Here is a 15,807-nt window from a genome sequence, read left to right on the forward strand (position 1 = left end):
GTAGATGTTGTCATCATGGGTCTGATTGATTGCCAGAAAGACGAAACTAATTTCAGTTCCGCTCAAACTTGGATGTTTGGGTTGAGTGCTGGGCGTAAGACGTCAGGGGCGGCTGCCAAATCCCTGATTCTGTTGCCCCATTTACGGGGTCGATCTAAAAAAATCAGTATCTACAAGGGGTATTTATCTGGGGACGGCTAAGCTATTGCAAATAAAAAATGTCGCTGCATCAGGAATTTGAACTTGAGTCCTCGAAGTGGGAAACCAGAATTATTGTCGATAGCGATAAGGAAGCGCGGCGTTCCCACTGCATTATCGAAATGATTGTCGATGCTTGTACCATTGATAGGACGTCGCCTTTCGTTGTAGAGCGCTCCGTTTGCTAACGAAATTCACTGATCTGCCAAGAAGGCAGTGCCGTTTACGATTAACTAAGAAAATCATGTATTTCTTAACATCAAAGCTTAAATGAGATCCAATAAAATAATGTGAGTACTGCAATGCTTATAGATTTTTTGAGGAAATAAAGTTACATAATTAACTTCCAAGCTAGGCTGCATTTACGGTTGAGAAAAATTTGGCGCAGTTGATAATTATATTGAAGGATTCATCGTTTTACAAAGAAACTTTCTCACTTTTCCATCAACTAAGAGATCGAACTGAAATAATGTGGAGAAAAATGCCCTACTTCTCCATTCGCGTGTTGGACTAAAGCGCAAGGCGTGACGGGAAAATGAGTCAAAGCTAACTCGTTCTGAGTTTTCCACGCAACCACTCAGCTAATTGGTTAATTACATACCGGGTAACGGATGCTAAGGTGTGGGAGTTTTAAGTAGTATCAGGCATTACAGGGATTCGCATGAAAATGCTACAACTCCAATTCTTGCTTTAGCTCGCTGAAAGTAATCTACGTACTCTAATATTTTTACCAAGGAAGCCATCGGCCAAAAGGTATACTTTTTTACGCTCTGATAATTAATGAATTCATTTACATCGAATAGCGAATGGTGTTGTTCACATAATTGAAACAAGTGAAATAATGATGATAACAATAATGGCGCAATTGCAGAAAACAGAACAACCTCGTTCATCTACTGACTTATTTTATTTGAGGAAAATAAGGCCCATAGCCTTTCAAACACATTATTCTATTCTAATACATTAATCTTGATGATTTTCAATCAGGTTGTTATCCAATGGTAGTCTTACGCTCAAGCTTCCCCGTATGTTTAACGGCACTAACCTATTTTTGAAAATGTTCTCACGTTACTGAAAAATTCAGACATTTGATGACCTAATTGTGATAAATAAATAAAAGTATTACGGATTTTTATTTGAAATACATCATAGAATTCTAGCGTCCAAGCAACATGACACGAACTACATTTTTTCTACGTTTAATGCCTTTCACTAAATATGTACTTGCAACTGATTCGGTTGATTTATTATTTTTTAACAAATTTCGCTTTTTGGTAGGTCCTTCCAATGAGGTTTTTAGAGTTCACGAACAAGTAATGATTCGGGAACCGTTGGCACAAGCTCACGCGTAATTAGACTAAATATGACAAATGAAATGATGCAGAGTCATTGGTATCAATCTGATCCGACCAATTGTACATACTGTACTGCGAGGTGATGCCAGATTTTCCTTTGGTTTATTGAACTTGGTAACTTAGTATCTAGCGATAAGGGGAAAGTAGTAAAAAAATTCACAATACCGTGCGTCGAGTTTTTGTGTTAATTCGTGAGCTCATTGCGCTTTTCTTTGAGACCAGGGGTCTGTTTCCCAGATATAAGGTCGATTTACAAGTTCTCTGAAAACAGTCCTGAATGGAAGGTAAAATTTTCTAATTCGTATATTATTTAAATTAGGCAAGCAACGAATTCCGCATCATCTATTGCTATTTAAAAACCATATTTTATGTTACAAGGACTAGCAAACTGAATTTCACAATTGCCAAGTGGATCCCTGGATGGTTCTTTGGTCTCTCTCCTCCCTCTTTAGTCTTCCTGTCTTCTCCTAATGACATTAACCCTCAATATCTTAGAAATCGTACGCTCCTCGCAACAACTCTACTTGAAGAGATAATTTCCTCATAGGTTCACGTTTGCCTTGACAGTGAATTATTGGCAATTTTAATGGAACTCCAGATGATAATTGTGAAGATTATCTTTGGGGGCAATGACGAAAAAGTGAGCTGGACGGAATGTAAATATTTGATTATGTGAAGTGGAAATCAGTTATAAATTAGTGTTAACTGTCTGGTGCAATATTTATATTAGTAAATATTATTGGCCCAATACTCAAATTATGGTGGAGGAGAAAGCATTTATTCAACATGAAATTCTTTTATTTTTAAAAGTAAGAGACGCTGGGAGGTGGAATGAAAGTGAGTTACTTGTGAAATTAAGCAAATAAAGCCAAAACCGCAAAAAAAGGTTGCTCCCTCTATGAAGATGATTAGAAACATTCATCGCAGTGGCTTTTTATGTCTATAATAAAATCCTAAATATTAACATTTTTACAACTAGGCTTTCATGGTATGTGGCCACGACCTTTTAATGTGACCTCTTTTACCACTAGACGCAGAACGGTAAGGTCTAGAATTTTTTTCTGGAACAGTACTAGACAGTCACCTTAAGGTTTGGTGTCCCTTCGTGGAAAGGCATGTTAAAAAGAGGTGATCACAATATTTTATTAAATTTAATTCATAAAATTTATTTCCGGTTGTGAATGAAGCGACACGATATTTATATACTTGGAGGCAGTTGAAGGGAAGTCTATAGCTTGAATTGAGTGAACTTCACGATTTGTGTTGAATCCCTCGTCACAAATTTTATTTCCTGAAAATTTCCCAATGTATTCAGAGATGCTGACTGAACGCGGCGTAAATAACGATCAAGTTTAAAAATCATTGAATGCAAAGCAGGTCCACTTGGACATTGCCCACCGAAATCCATTAAATATCATAAAAGATCCTGAGGAACAGTTTTCCATTACTGCGTTATAATCCTGGATTGCAGTAATTCATTAAGGTTACGTCGAAACCTACATTCTGCCGGTGCAATTTTGATAACACTTGATGTGGAATGGTGCGTTCTCTACCACCCGCGCGCCATACTACTCATATGATATAGCTGCGAAGCTTTACTGTGGAATAAAAATTGTATGAACCCGCTGACCTCACGTCTTTACGTGCCGTTAGCAGTTTTATTAAAATGATTTCGCCCAAACCTTCAGGAGAGAAATTTAACCCTTCAATTACTTTTAATGAGGGAATCGGCATGGGAGCGTGAAATGAGTAAAAATGACAGGAGAATGAAGGTAGTGATATTCTCAGCAAATTTGAAGGCTAAGTTGACCATTACAGTAGGAGGGCGTGAATTAGAGCAGGCACTTATTTGGGAAGAACCCATTTTAGACGAAAACAGTGAATGAGAAGAATAGCGAGGATGTAAAATCGGGAATTACTTTCCGCAAAGATTTTTTGGCAAGGACTTTTAAGAGGATATTAAATAACGCTTCGATATAGGAAACAGTGCATCATGGTTCCGAAACTAGGTCGTTGAAGAAAGAGGATAGGTAAAAAAGAAATTCATCCGTTCTTCCCTTCTCCAAACACACATGTTACTAGGTGCTTGTGGGGAGAAGAATGGAGAAAATGAAATGGGAGGAAAAGCAAACACACACGAGGCACCTGGCATGGCGTGAGAAGAGAGAAGGTTACTGAGAGTGAGTCGAAGATGGCGGGAAAGTTGCACTGAGGAGCTACTGAGAGACCATGTGATGTTAAAAATTGGTGGAGAGGAGAATGCTCTCTGTATGTAAGTGAAGAGGAGATGGGGAAAGGATAGGAATTTTGGACGGCACGAAGGTCGGTAGAAAATATGTGGATCTAGAAAGTGGTTAATCTGTGCTTAGGTCATTTAGTGTCACGCTAAATGGGGCCAAGAGATTTGGCGGTGCTTAGTTCTCTACGAGACCAGTACAGCGTGTGGGAATTATTCCTTCCGGTCTCATCAAAAAACGTACCTTGGACACCATACTGCCGCTGATTCAAATAATTGGTTGAAATAGATATTTACGACATCGTGGATACCCTTAAAGTAGCGAGCACCAACAGAGAATGGTTCCATGTGCCCATTCGAAGGACGGGTGGCGAGGAGGGGAGAATTAGGACTCACTTTTCGGTGACTCGCTGGAAAGCCTTGGATGCCCGGCGTCCGTGGCGTGGACTTCCGCCCGAGCCCCGCCCTCAGGCTGTTGACCGGCTGATTTGGCGTCCCCGGACTGCACCGATGAGCTGGAGGACGTGGACGGCGACCTGACGGTGGAGTGCTTGAGCTGCCCTGCGGGGGAGGGTGGCAGGGGCGGCGGAGGAGGGGGCGAGACCGCCCCAGGCTCCGATGAGACCCTCTTTAGAGCTCGACTGCAAATTACAAAATAATGGAAGATTGGCGGGTCCGCCGCGGTTATGGATGGATCCCATGTAGGCCCGTCATTAATACGTAATATCACACAACATGGAAAGGGTCTTTAGTCTATGATGATATAATGAAAATTCCTCAAGCTGCATGTGGAGCGTTCAAGGAATCAAAACATGCTGACGGAAATGAAAATATTTATGCAGTGGATATTACCCCAACATGTGGTCGTTCACTTTCGACTGAGCTGAATATCAGCTGCAATCAACTGCCCGTCCAACGGGAAGAAGAAATTAGGGAAAATTGTGTATCTCAATATAATTCCCTCATCATAACGGTCGTATTAACTAACAATCAAATGTATTTTGCTAATGCTTTTGGTCAAAAATAGGGGATTTATCAGTCATCAACGTTGCGCAATTTCTCCATTTGACCCTATGGAAAATTGTATCGAAGGGAGAAATGAAGTATGTAAGTCTTTGTAGTTCACCTATTTCATATAAAGTGAATAAAACAGCTTGGATGGAAGTCGGAAATTTCTCAAAATCCTTCCATAGTTAGTAAAATCATATAAAATCACTGACATGGCAAAGGAACACAGCAGCGACATTAAATATTTCCATACCTCAGTGAATAAGATTAATGAATGCAGTTCAACGAAAGTATCGTAAGGATGTATACTTGGCAAGCTAAAGGAGCACATTAATTTAAATTCTTAATGATCGAATTAGTGGAAAAATTAAATGCTTCCAAAAACATTACTGCCTAAGTCAAAAAGAGCAAAAATAAACCTCTTGATTTAATAAAGGCAGGTACTCGCTCTGCAGGAATTTAGTTAGCATTTTGTTATGAGAAACATCCTGAATATTATCATATTAAGACAATCACTAATAATAAAAAACATTAATGAGGTGAAATAATTGTGGATTAATTCCTGGGAATCTTACCAACTCCATGCATAATGGCAAAATGTCAAAACGGCTCACCTGTCTCTCCGGTTATTGGCATCTCTGTTCAACGTGGCTGATTTCTTGAGCTCCGTATCGGCTTCATTGAGCACGGCGTCAAGTAAGCTGATACTTTTACTCTCAGACGATTGACCACCTACGAAAAAATTAAACATTTAATATTTCTCTTTCTATGTTAAGTTTCACATATTACAAGAGGTTTGGAACTATTTTTGTTCGTGGTATCCTCTAAACAAAATCACAGCCATGCTTTGATATTTCCTATGATCCCATTAATTCACATATGTAAATAGTAGACACCATTGTGTATCAAGTATATATCAAATCAAGCAAGCATCAAATACCTGTAAATACCTATAAATACCTATAAGTCAAGTAAGTTTATTCATAACGATCCAGCTTCTTCTATTCTACTTCAGTGTCTTTCATTCTTACAATTCATCTTTCCTAAGTCGTTACAAACTGTGTTTTTTAGGAAGTGAACGTCAATATTTTCTTGATAATATTCCATCCAATTCGACCATTGCAGGCCCCGGTGGCAGGGCAACGTCCTCGTATGCGAGCACAGAGGTCGCGAGTTCGATACCCATCAAGGCGGATTTTCCTCCACCTAGGGTTTGGGTATTTGTATTTGTCTTTAATGTAGACAATTAGTGGGAGAAGGGGCTACAGTATCAATCTCGCCCGTATAAAGTCGTTAACTAAATAAATAATTTGAATATATTGGGAGTATGGTGCCAATTTCATTCAGAGTCGATCAAAACTTTGGTCTTTCTGAACTCTTTGATAATATAATTCGAGTGATTGAGGCATCGTATATTGTACAATACTGCATATTGTACACGTATACTGTATATTGTTTTTCTATACATAAATGCGGAACGATTGTCAAAAAAATAGTTAAAAAAAGCCCTTGAGAGACGAGACCTATACAGGTATAAATAATAATCAAAGATAGTTCACACCCTGGTTCTCAAGAAAATTGAACCATCAATATTATGTGTCAGTCTTGAAATTTCATGGATCAGGCATGACATAAGCTCATAAATAGTCTACAATTACCCATTCAACTATATTTAATATACCCAGAGATGTATATTAAGAATTAAGTCGAAAATCTTTCAATGAGTAAACTGACCATAAAGGAATATAGAATACAACCAGGAGGTATTTGCCTATTTCGTAGATTTAGAAAAAGCGTTTGACAGAGTGAATTGGGAAAAAATAATGAGTATATTGAAGAAAATAGAAATAGATTGGAGGGAAAGGAGGCTAATCCGCAACCTGTACATGTCTCAGACTGCTCAGGTGCGAGTGGGGAACGGGGAGTCCGGATGGGCAGTGTTAGGAAGAGGTATAAGGCAGGGTTGCCCATTTTCACCGTTGCTGTTCAACCTGTATGCAGAGGAAATGATTAAAGAGGCATGGGAGAACTGGAGGTAGGAATGAAAGTGGGCGGGGAATTCGTAAAATCAGTTAGGTTTGCTGATGACCAAGCTTTAGTTTGTCAGTCAGCCAAGGGGTTGCAAGCGTTGCTGAGTGGGCTGAAAATTCAGTGCGACAGGTATGGGATGAGAATCAACATTAATAAAACAAAGGTTATGCGATTTTCTAGAAAGAAAAAGGCTAAGCTAAACAATAAAATAGGAGGGCAAAAACTAGAGCAGGTAGAACAGTTTACGTATCTCGGAAGTGTTTTGGACCAACACGGTCAAAGTAGTAGGGACGTAAGGAGAAGAATTGCGCTAGGCAACGAGGCTTTCACAAGGAGGAGGGAGTTGATGAGAGGGACGTTGAGTAAATATATTAATAAAAGACTCGTAAAAACCTTGATACGGAGCGTAGCTATGTACGGCGCGGGAACGTGGCCATTGAAGCAGGAGGATAGACGTAGAGTGGAGGCTTTTGAAATGTGGGTGTGGAGATGAATGGAGAAGGTGAAATGGACCGAGAAGAAAACAAATGAGGAAGTACTTGATATGGTGGGCGAAGAGAGGGCTTTGTTGAGAGAAATCCTATGGAGGCAGGAAAAGTGGATGAAGGGGGTATTGGCTGGCAGTGGGATGTTGAAAACTGTAATTGAGGGGAGAATGTTAGGCAAACGAGGAAAGGGAAGGAACAGGATAGGCATATGTTGGACGGGATGAAGGGAGGAAGAAAGTTCTCAGAGATGAAGAGGGACCTGATATAGAGTAGGATGCTGGATTTTGTGTTTTGTTAGGAGTCACAAAATGTTTTATTTAGTAGCTCTGTCCATCCAAAAGCCTACCTTAACCGGTAGATTACCTAATAATAATAATAATATTGTCCGGAATATAAAAAAAACCATAAACATAAGCCACCAAATGTTTCCCCCGAATCTCTACTATATAGGGTAGCACACAGTAATCAACCCGAAGATCGGTTTTGTATGTGATGTTTGTAGAGTTCACCCAGTACTAAGCCCGACGGCGTTTGAAATTCACACATCAGGGTAGGGGGCCAGTTCCTTTCCCTGTGCCGGTTATGGTTTTCCAGGAAGATCTGCTACCCGAAAAATCACATAGCTTGGGTGGAGCTGCAGGTGCCCAGAAACATGCCCGGAATCGAACCCGGGACCCTCCGGTCAGTAGTCCAACGCTCTACCCCCTGGACTACCGCGACCCACATTTTCCGAAATATATGGCTGGATAATTTATAGGGGTTTCTGATGCCTTTTGTGCACCCAGAGTCATGACTGGTCGTAGCTTGTAATGATTTTCTCACAGACCATACCATCAATTTACTAAAAACCGATTGATTCTCAAAGTGAAGCACAAGCCTTTGGCCTGTGACCATTGGATAAGCAGTGGGGTGTGTTTCTCACCAGACAAGTTGATGTTGGGAATACTTTTACGTATCTTACTTATCTTCTGGAAAATTATCAACAGTAAAAAATGACAACTATCAGGAAAATATTTTCCTTATCTCCGAGAGTTTCGCGAAAACGGCGTGCGACGCAGTACAAGAATACCTGTCCATGGAAAAACTTGATTCAAAACAGATTATACAACCAATGCCTGTAAGTATACTGATGCGCTTTCTGATTCAAGGTCCGTGTCACGTCGGGGTGGATGTGAACCACGGCGATACACCGTGTTCACAACCCGCACTACGAGTGTGTCGGTCCGCCGCTTGCTGAATGATCCAACCTGACAGGGGAGAGTTACTCGTCCCATAGGAATTGTTAACAGCATCCTATTCCTGCAGTAGCTTGAATCAAGTGGTGTGCCAAATGATCATTGCTAATTAATTCATTTTTCACACAACAATATGATATCACTAAATTCTTTACCAAGTAGACTAGACACAAATTCGCCATTTTGGCTTCAGGCTATGAGATCAAAGTTTCCCTCAATTTGATCGGAAAAATACACAAAATTCAGGAAAATTATTCATTTTGTTGGTCTCGAGCCCTACCGTTGTACAAAACGTAATAGTTTTCAAGACTTATAAGACTTAAGAGAGGTACAGAACACTTGAGTTCTCTTGTGAAACCGAATGAGTTATTGTGGTTCCGAGTTTTATCGGTAGATTCGACCAACGGAATTAAATAAGAGAGACGGACACCGTCATCAAATTCAAGGACTCTTTCTTCCACCACACGATACGCAATCATAACATAATCGAACACGAATCACACGAATGCATCAGGCAAGCATTTAATGATTAAGTATAGTACTGCATGGCGCATGTAGGTATGCATTTGTGCATGCGCGCGGGTGTTTTTGTGTTTGAGCTAATACTACCTTGATCAAAAGTTTCCCGGAATTTATTCAGAAAATTAAAAATACAAGTTTATTCATCTAAATCTATATTGTCCCCTTCAAAGTAATCCCCATCGACTGCAACACACTTATGCCAGCGCTTGATCCAATCCTCGAAACATTTTTTATATTCGGTTTTCGGTATGTCCATCAGTGCTTCCTGCGATTTTTCCATTACTTCCTCTCGGCTGCTAAAACGCGTTCCCCGTAATGGTTTTTTAACTCGATTGAACAGAAAGAAGTCACAGGGAGCCAAATCAGGTGAATTCGGTGGCTGTTGGATGGTATTTGTTGCATTTTTCGTCAAAAAATTACGAATAATGATAGCACTGTGCGACGGTGCGTTATCATGGTGCAAAATCCACGAGTTTTCTGCCCACATTTCTGGTCTCTTTCGGCGAATTGCTTCACGCAAACGTCTCATAACGCCCAAATAATACTCTTTGTTTACTGTCTGGCCTTCTGGCAAAAATTCATGATGCACTACACCGTTGTAATCCATGAAAACCGTCAGCATTGCCTTCTTTTTTGACTGAAAACGACGTGGTTTTTTTGGTCTCGGCTCATTTGGTGAACGCCATTCACTTGCCTGATGTCTGGATTGCGTGTCGTACTCATAAACCCACGTCTCGTCTCCAGTAATGATCCTTTTGATGAATGTGGGATCGGATTCAGCCTCGCAAATCATGTCTTTTGCGACGTCAACACGGTCTCTTTTTTGCATGAAATTGAGGTCTTTTGGCACCAACTTTGCTGCTACACGACGGAAACCCAAATCATTAACCACAATGTCTTGGGCGGATCCATAGGCAATGTTCAAGTCCTCCGCTATTTCTCTGATGGTTAATTTGCGGTTATTGACCAAAATTTCTTTTACTTTATCAATTTTTTCACCGACTTTCGATGTCGATGGTCTGCCACTGCGTTCATCATCTTCGATTGACTCACGACCACTTCTGAACCGCTCGTGCCACTGGTAAACGACCGTTTTTTTTAGAGAATCGTTGCCGAAACACTTTTCCAACATTTCCAACGTCCGTGCGCCACTAAATCCGTTTTTTACGCAAAATTTAATACAAGTTCGTTGTTTCAAATTTAAATCCATTTCTGCAATTGTAAAAAATCGCCAACACACACAGAGATAGATGTACTCTAGGCTACGTAACTTTTGCAAATGTCAAGTTATGACACTAAGATTTAAAGGGAATATCAACAACAGATGTACCAATTTAACAAAAAAACAGAACTCAAATCGGAACGATGGGAGCGGCACACGGTGGTTATTCCGGGAACTTTTTGATCAAGGTAGTATATATTGAAATGCATGGATGAAAAAAATAGTTGTGCATTTCCGGCTATTATTCTAGCATTCCTCGCCACATGCTATGGCGGTGGCATGTTAACAATGCCGCCAATGACACGGCAGTGAGTCGGGACACCCATGAGTCACGCTTACCGTTCAGATCATCATCAAGGTCCACCGAGCTGCTGGATAAATGCGCCGTGGACAGCTTCTGATGAACTTTGGCGAACTCCTCGACGGATCTGGAAGTGGAAGAAGACCCATTGCTCCCGGTCCTCGTAGCGTACACAGACCTCACGGACCCGTTGATAGCCTCTTCCGTCTTGATCGAGCCGATCGTCAGTCTTCCGCTTAGTGCTGGCGAAGGCTTGCCGTCGGATGTCCCAGGTGACGCGGAAGTTTTCACTTCTTCGCGGACCTGATATATATCCTCGTAGTCGTGGTCGTGTTTTGAGTTTCGACGGATGTCATTTGGACTCTCAACTAGGTGAGCGACTCCATTAGTAGTGTGCACCTCCGCCTTCACTGTTGGATAAGAGAATGGAGAAAAATTAGCATAACAAATCACTAATCGATCTTGGATTTGGATACACCGAGACAACGTAAACGACGCATGACCCGTCAAGCGACAAGGGTTGAACGATTGGTGCGCGTTCAGCAAAATTTCCATGGTAAATGTGGGCGCCAGTCACGATGCCATAGGGCGAACATAAATTACTACGGGAATTAACAACTATTTCAAATAAAAGCAAACATGTTAGGAACGTGTTTTCTTGATTTTAATATTAAATTCAATTGTGAGATCAACCAAAAATTTAGAAAACCATGTGCACATTGGGAATACACTAAACGGATGAACTTTAAAACATACAGATTTCAGATATTATAAGATAGTTAACATTGAAAACAACAGTTTTTAAAATTTAGCACATTTATCTACTCAAACGCATGAATACACATGTGCATGCGCTAGTGTATGTGTGTGTGTGTGTCTGTGTGTGTGTGTGTCTGTGTGTGTGTGTGTCTGTGTGTGTATGTTTATATATATATATATATATATATATATATATATATATATATATATATATATATATGTGCTTTCGTAGACGTAACACGGAAGTGCCGAATAGTACATTACACAGTAACAAACAATATAGAAACACAAAATTCTACTCCGTCTTCATCGGAAGATAGAGAAGTAATCATATATATATATATATATATATATATATATATATATATATACGCAAAGAAAGGACACTCACATATGTTGTTTTGACGTTTCGACGGCTCGGCCATCGTCTTCAGAATCAGTGATTTTATATATTTGTGCATCGCAGATGAGCGTTCCATTTCGAAGATATTTATATACTATATATTTAAACGATAAACATAGCAATCAACCCGAAGGTCAATTTGGTAGGTGAAGGTTGAGTTCACCCCGTACTAAGCCCGACGGCAAGTGAAATATATATGTATACATATATTTATATATATATATATGTATATATGTATGTATGTATATATATATATATATATATATATATATATATATATATATATATATATATATATATATATATATATATATATATATATATATATACAGGGTTCGTCCGGAAAATAAGTGTACTGACTCCTGGGCTGGGCGCGCCGCTCCAGGCGCGCCCAGCACCGCTCTGACGGGCTGCGATTGGAGGGGGGTATGTTGGCAAGCGACGCTGAAAAAGGCAGTCGGCTCTGAGCTGTGGTGTAGTGAGGAGCTCTGTTAACGCGAACCTCCACGCTTCGACCCACGTCACGGAACGCGATGCCGAAGTTTTTGGAGCAGCGTTATTCTATCAAATTTGCGGTAAAGCTTGGGAAATCGTCTACTGAAACTGTCGGTATGATTAACCAGGCTTACGGGGAGTCAGCCATGTCCAGAAACATGATCTTTCGGTGGCACAAGATGTTCGTGGAGGGCAGAGAAGAGGTCGACGACGAGTCTTCGAGAGGTTCCCGATGATGCCTTCGCGGAGGCGTTCCAGGAATGGGAACGCCGCTGGAACAAGTGTATCGACTCACAAGGGTCCTATTTTGAGGAATATTAGCTTAAGATATGTAAAAGTGTAATAAATTTTTTTCCTGAGCTCAGTACACTTATTTTCCGGACGAACCCTGCATATATATATATATATATATATATATATATATATATATATATATATATATATATATATATATATATATATATATATGTATATATATATATATGTATATATATATTTATATATATATCTATATATATATATATATCTATATGAACATAACATTTATACATGTATTTTAATAGTGTGTGTGAGTTTTGGATACGAAATTACTCCTCAGGTAGGAATTTACATTTAAGGACCATCAGAGACCAAATTTAATAGAGGATTAACTATGATTAAAAAAACAGTTGAAAAAAATGTAACAGCGTCCAATACCAAGGTCCAATTTAATGTCTCGGTCTTCGGGTTGTCGAATATTTGTAACATTTGACAAAAAATCGAAGTTCAGCCTGTCTCAAAATTCATGGTAGTTTAACTATCAGTCAGCAAACTGATAAGTAAAAAACTTTCAATGTCGACAGATCGGCTAAGAAATTGGCGAAATATGAAAGGAAAAATAATTGCTTGGAAACGCTTTACTACACCAGGTACAACACTGTCTTTCGATTTACATCGCCTTCAGCTTGTCAGCCTTTTCCGCATGAATACACACACGAGCTTCTGTCATTAGCTGTACAATAATTCCATGATTGCCGTAGCAAAAATTCCAGATGAAAACTAATCCTCGGAGATGAGTCAACTGCTAGCCAAAGTCGCCTTTTGATGGTCAATTTATTATCTTAGAGCGCCATTGCTCGTAAAGTTGTAGTTTTGCTCTTAAAGTAGTATTATTTAGTTGCCTCTACTAGGTCTGATGGCTTAGTTAGATACCTCAGCCGCAATTGATAATTTAGAGAATTAAATGTGAGAGCGACTTTATTCGTTTTCAATGCATCACAAAACTTAAGATGTATGTCCAAGAGGTAATGAAATCTTAATGTTATTGAATAGACTGAACAAAACAAATCCAAAGTTATCACTTACGGGCAGCATCTTGTTAATGACATAGCTGAGTCTTTTTGGTTTCGTGTTTCCCGAATTTCCCAGTTGCTGGTTTATGGGTCGTGTTGTACATATCTCACAGTATGTGTAAATAATTGGAGAGAGACATAAATATTTCAAATTTGCTTAAGAAAAGTAACACACACCACAAATCACGATAGAATAGCACAGCAGGTATGACGCACGGTACGAATCCTCCTTGTTCCCACGCTAAGGAAACAGGTTTCCGTGAAAGAGCGTCGTCCTCGTTTTTGCGACCGAACATTCTCACCACTCATTTTTTGGAAAATATTGAACAGTGAAAATGATGAACCACGTTTTATTATATTAGCGATGTATGCCATTGCATCTAGGTTGTGGCATTATGAATACAACATGGAGATGAACTGATTTTCTTTTGCGATTCGGGGCTGAAATCGTACTCGATACCGTCTCATACCGTGTGAAGACGTAACACCTCGCATACGGAGGCCTATATTGACTCAGACAATATACTTAGGGGCCATGAGGATTTGAATGAAGAACCAGAAAGATATAATCATTCCACAGTCACATACTGTAGCTACGGTAGCATAAGCCTGTCGAAGGAAAACAAACATTCACGTATCCAACATAACTTAGGTTCATTTCGGAAAAAATTGAACACATGAGAATTTATTTGAATGATGGAGACCACTTTGGATCAAAAACAACTTGAAATGGCCCATGCACTGCTGTGATTCAATTTGTTCAGTTTTATGGAGTCCTAAGCACGTCCTTAGAATATCCTTCAGAATTGTCGCTGCGGTCTCTCAAGTTGAGCTCAACCTCACTTTCTCATTGCACTCACGTACTGGCACAGAAGACAATACTCTGAGAGGAATTCCGTAAAGATAAGCCTCCCTTTGAAGACTTGCTTCCGACGGAAAGCTACTTCGAGCTGTTGGGCCCATCTTGTAAAAATAACACACAACTCACGTCTCCGAGATCAACATTTTCTTCCTCACCTTCATTGTCATCGAACGGAGTCTTGCTCTTCGAACAGCAGAAAGATCTCCACATCTCTATCGAATGGAATCCATTAAAGAAAAGTTATAATCGGCCGGAATCAACACATTGGCAACGATGCACTCTTTCCGATGCTCTGAAGATCGCTGTCACATCCGACGAGCCTCAGATAGGGTATCCTCAAGGCATCAGTCTCTCATAACAGACGAATGTGCCTCTAGTTCAACACGATCCGACTAAATGAATCAGATGCTTCGGCCCGCGAGCGCTTATCTGTGTCCTGTTCTCCACGTCCACGAAGGTCGGATCACAATCAATCCAGGTAGCAGGAATATGGAAGATAAATGTGTTCAAGCGATGCTCGCGGATATGCGTGTTATCAGTCAGAATTCGATCGACATGTATTGAGAATTCCCCTTCCTCCCCCGACGTCACACCCGCGCACTAAGCACAAAGGTGTTTGATAGCTAATCGCTCCTTATTGTTGTCGCGGTTGTATCCATGGAAATGGCTCACAGGCTACCCACTATCTACTGGCTGTGGAAAGGGATTTGAGTAATGGAGCTTAGAAAAATCGTGATTGGAGGAGATGCATGATTTTTCCATCGAAGCTAAGAAATTGTTTGGCTTTCTGAACTGGGATATGTTAATGTCGACAGGTGAGTCTGGTGGAATGCATTAAAGATTATTCAATCGTCGTTATTTAATTGAAGAGTATCATGGTTGACGCTTGTTTTCATACTAGAACATGCTCAAAAACTTAAGGAGATACCGCGATATTCACCTTAAACGGTGTCATTCACTGAAGTGCACCAAAAAGTTGAAATTTCACAGAGTAAATATTATTTGTGTTGACTAAAATTTAAACCCTGGTCTCTCGATTGCTGGCCGATAAGGAATTTGGACTGAGATTTATGCATTCCTAAAACATGCTGATCTTCTCCCAGCGAGTGGAATGAAATTGTATTGCATGGTCATCAGAATATATCTACTCGTGAACAGTATAATTTATAACTTGATACTTATTTGATAATAATTACCAAGCAAGGATTTTAACTTTGTGACCTTTGATTTTCGACATTAATTACCGTAGCCTTTGGTTACACACATACTCTATTATTCTCTCAGTGAAATGAAGTTCACCAGTAAAATTCAATAATGAGTGCTGAAAAACAATTGATATCGCATTCAAACGTTTCTTATGC

The 15,807-nt window shown here is 39.9% G+C and overlaps 1 protein-coding gene across 1 annotated transcript in view; it reads right to left on the minus strand.

Annotated features, from left to right (window-relative positions):
- Nucleotides 1–15,807, minus strand: part of f (espin protein forked) — a 114,060-nt gene that overhangs the window by 17,856 nt on the left and 80,397 nt on the right. The window contains exons 8-10 of the mRNA XM_071583313.1: nt 10,635–11,006; nt 5,412–5,529; nt 4,186–4,430 (exon numbers count right to left, since the gene is read on the minus strand). Coding sequence (XP_071439414.1) covers nt 4,186–4,430; nt 5,412–5,529; nt 10,635–11,006 — 735 coding nt within the window. The remainder of the gene's footprint in view (nt 1–4,185; nt 4,431–5,411; nt 5,530–10,634; nt 11,007–15,807) is intronic.

This window comes from Hetaerina americana, unplaced genomic scaffold (assembly GCF_022747635.1).
Source record: "Hetaerina americana unplaced genomic scaffold, ioHetAmer1.1.p SCAF_13, whole genome shotgun sequence".
In the NCBI taxonomy this organism is placed as follows: Eukaryota; Metazoa; Arthropoda; class Insecta; order Odonata; family Calopterygidae; genus Hetaerina; species Hetaerina americana.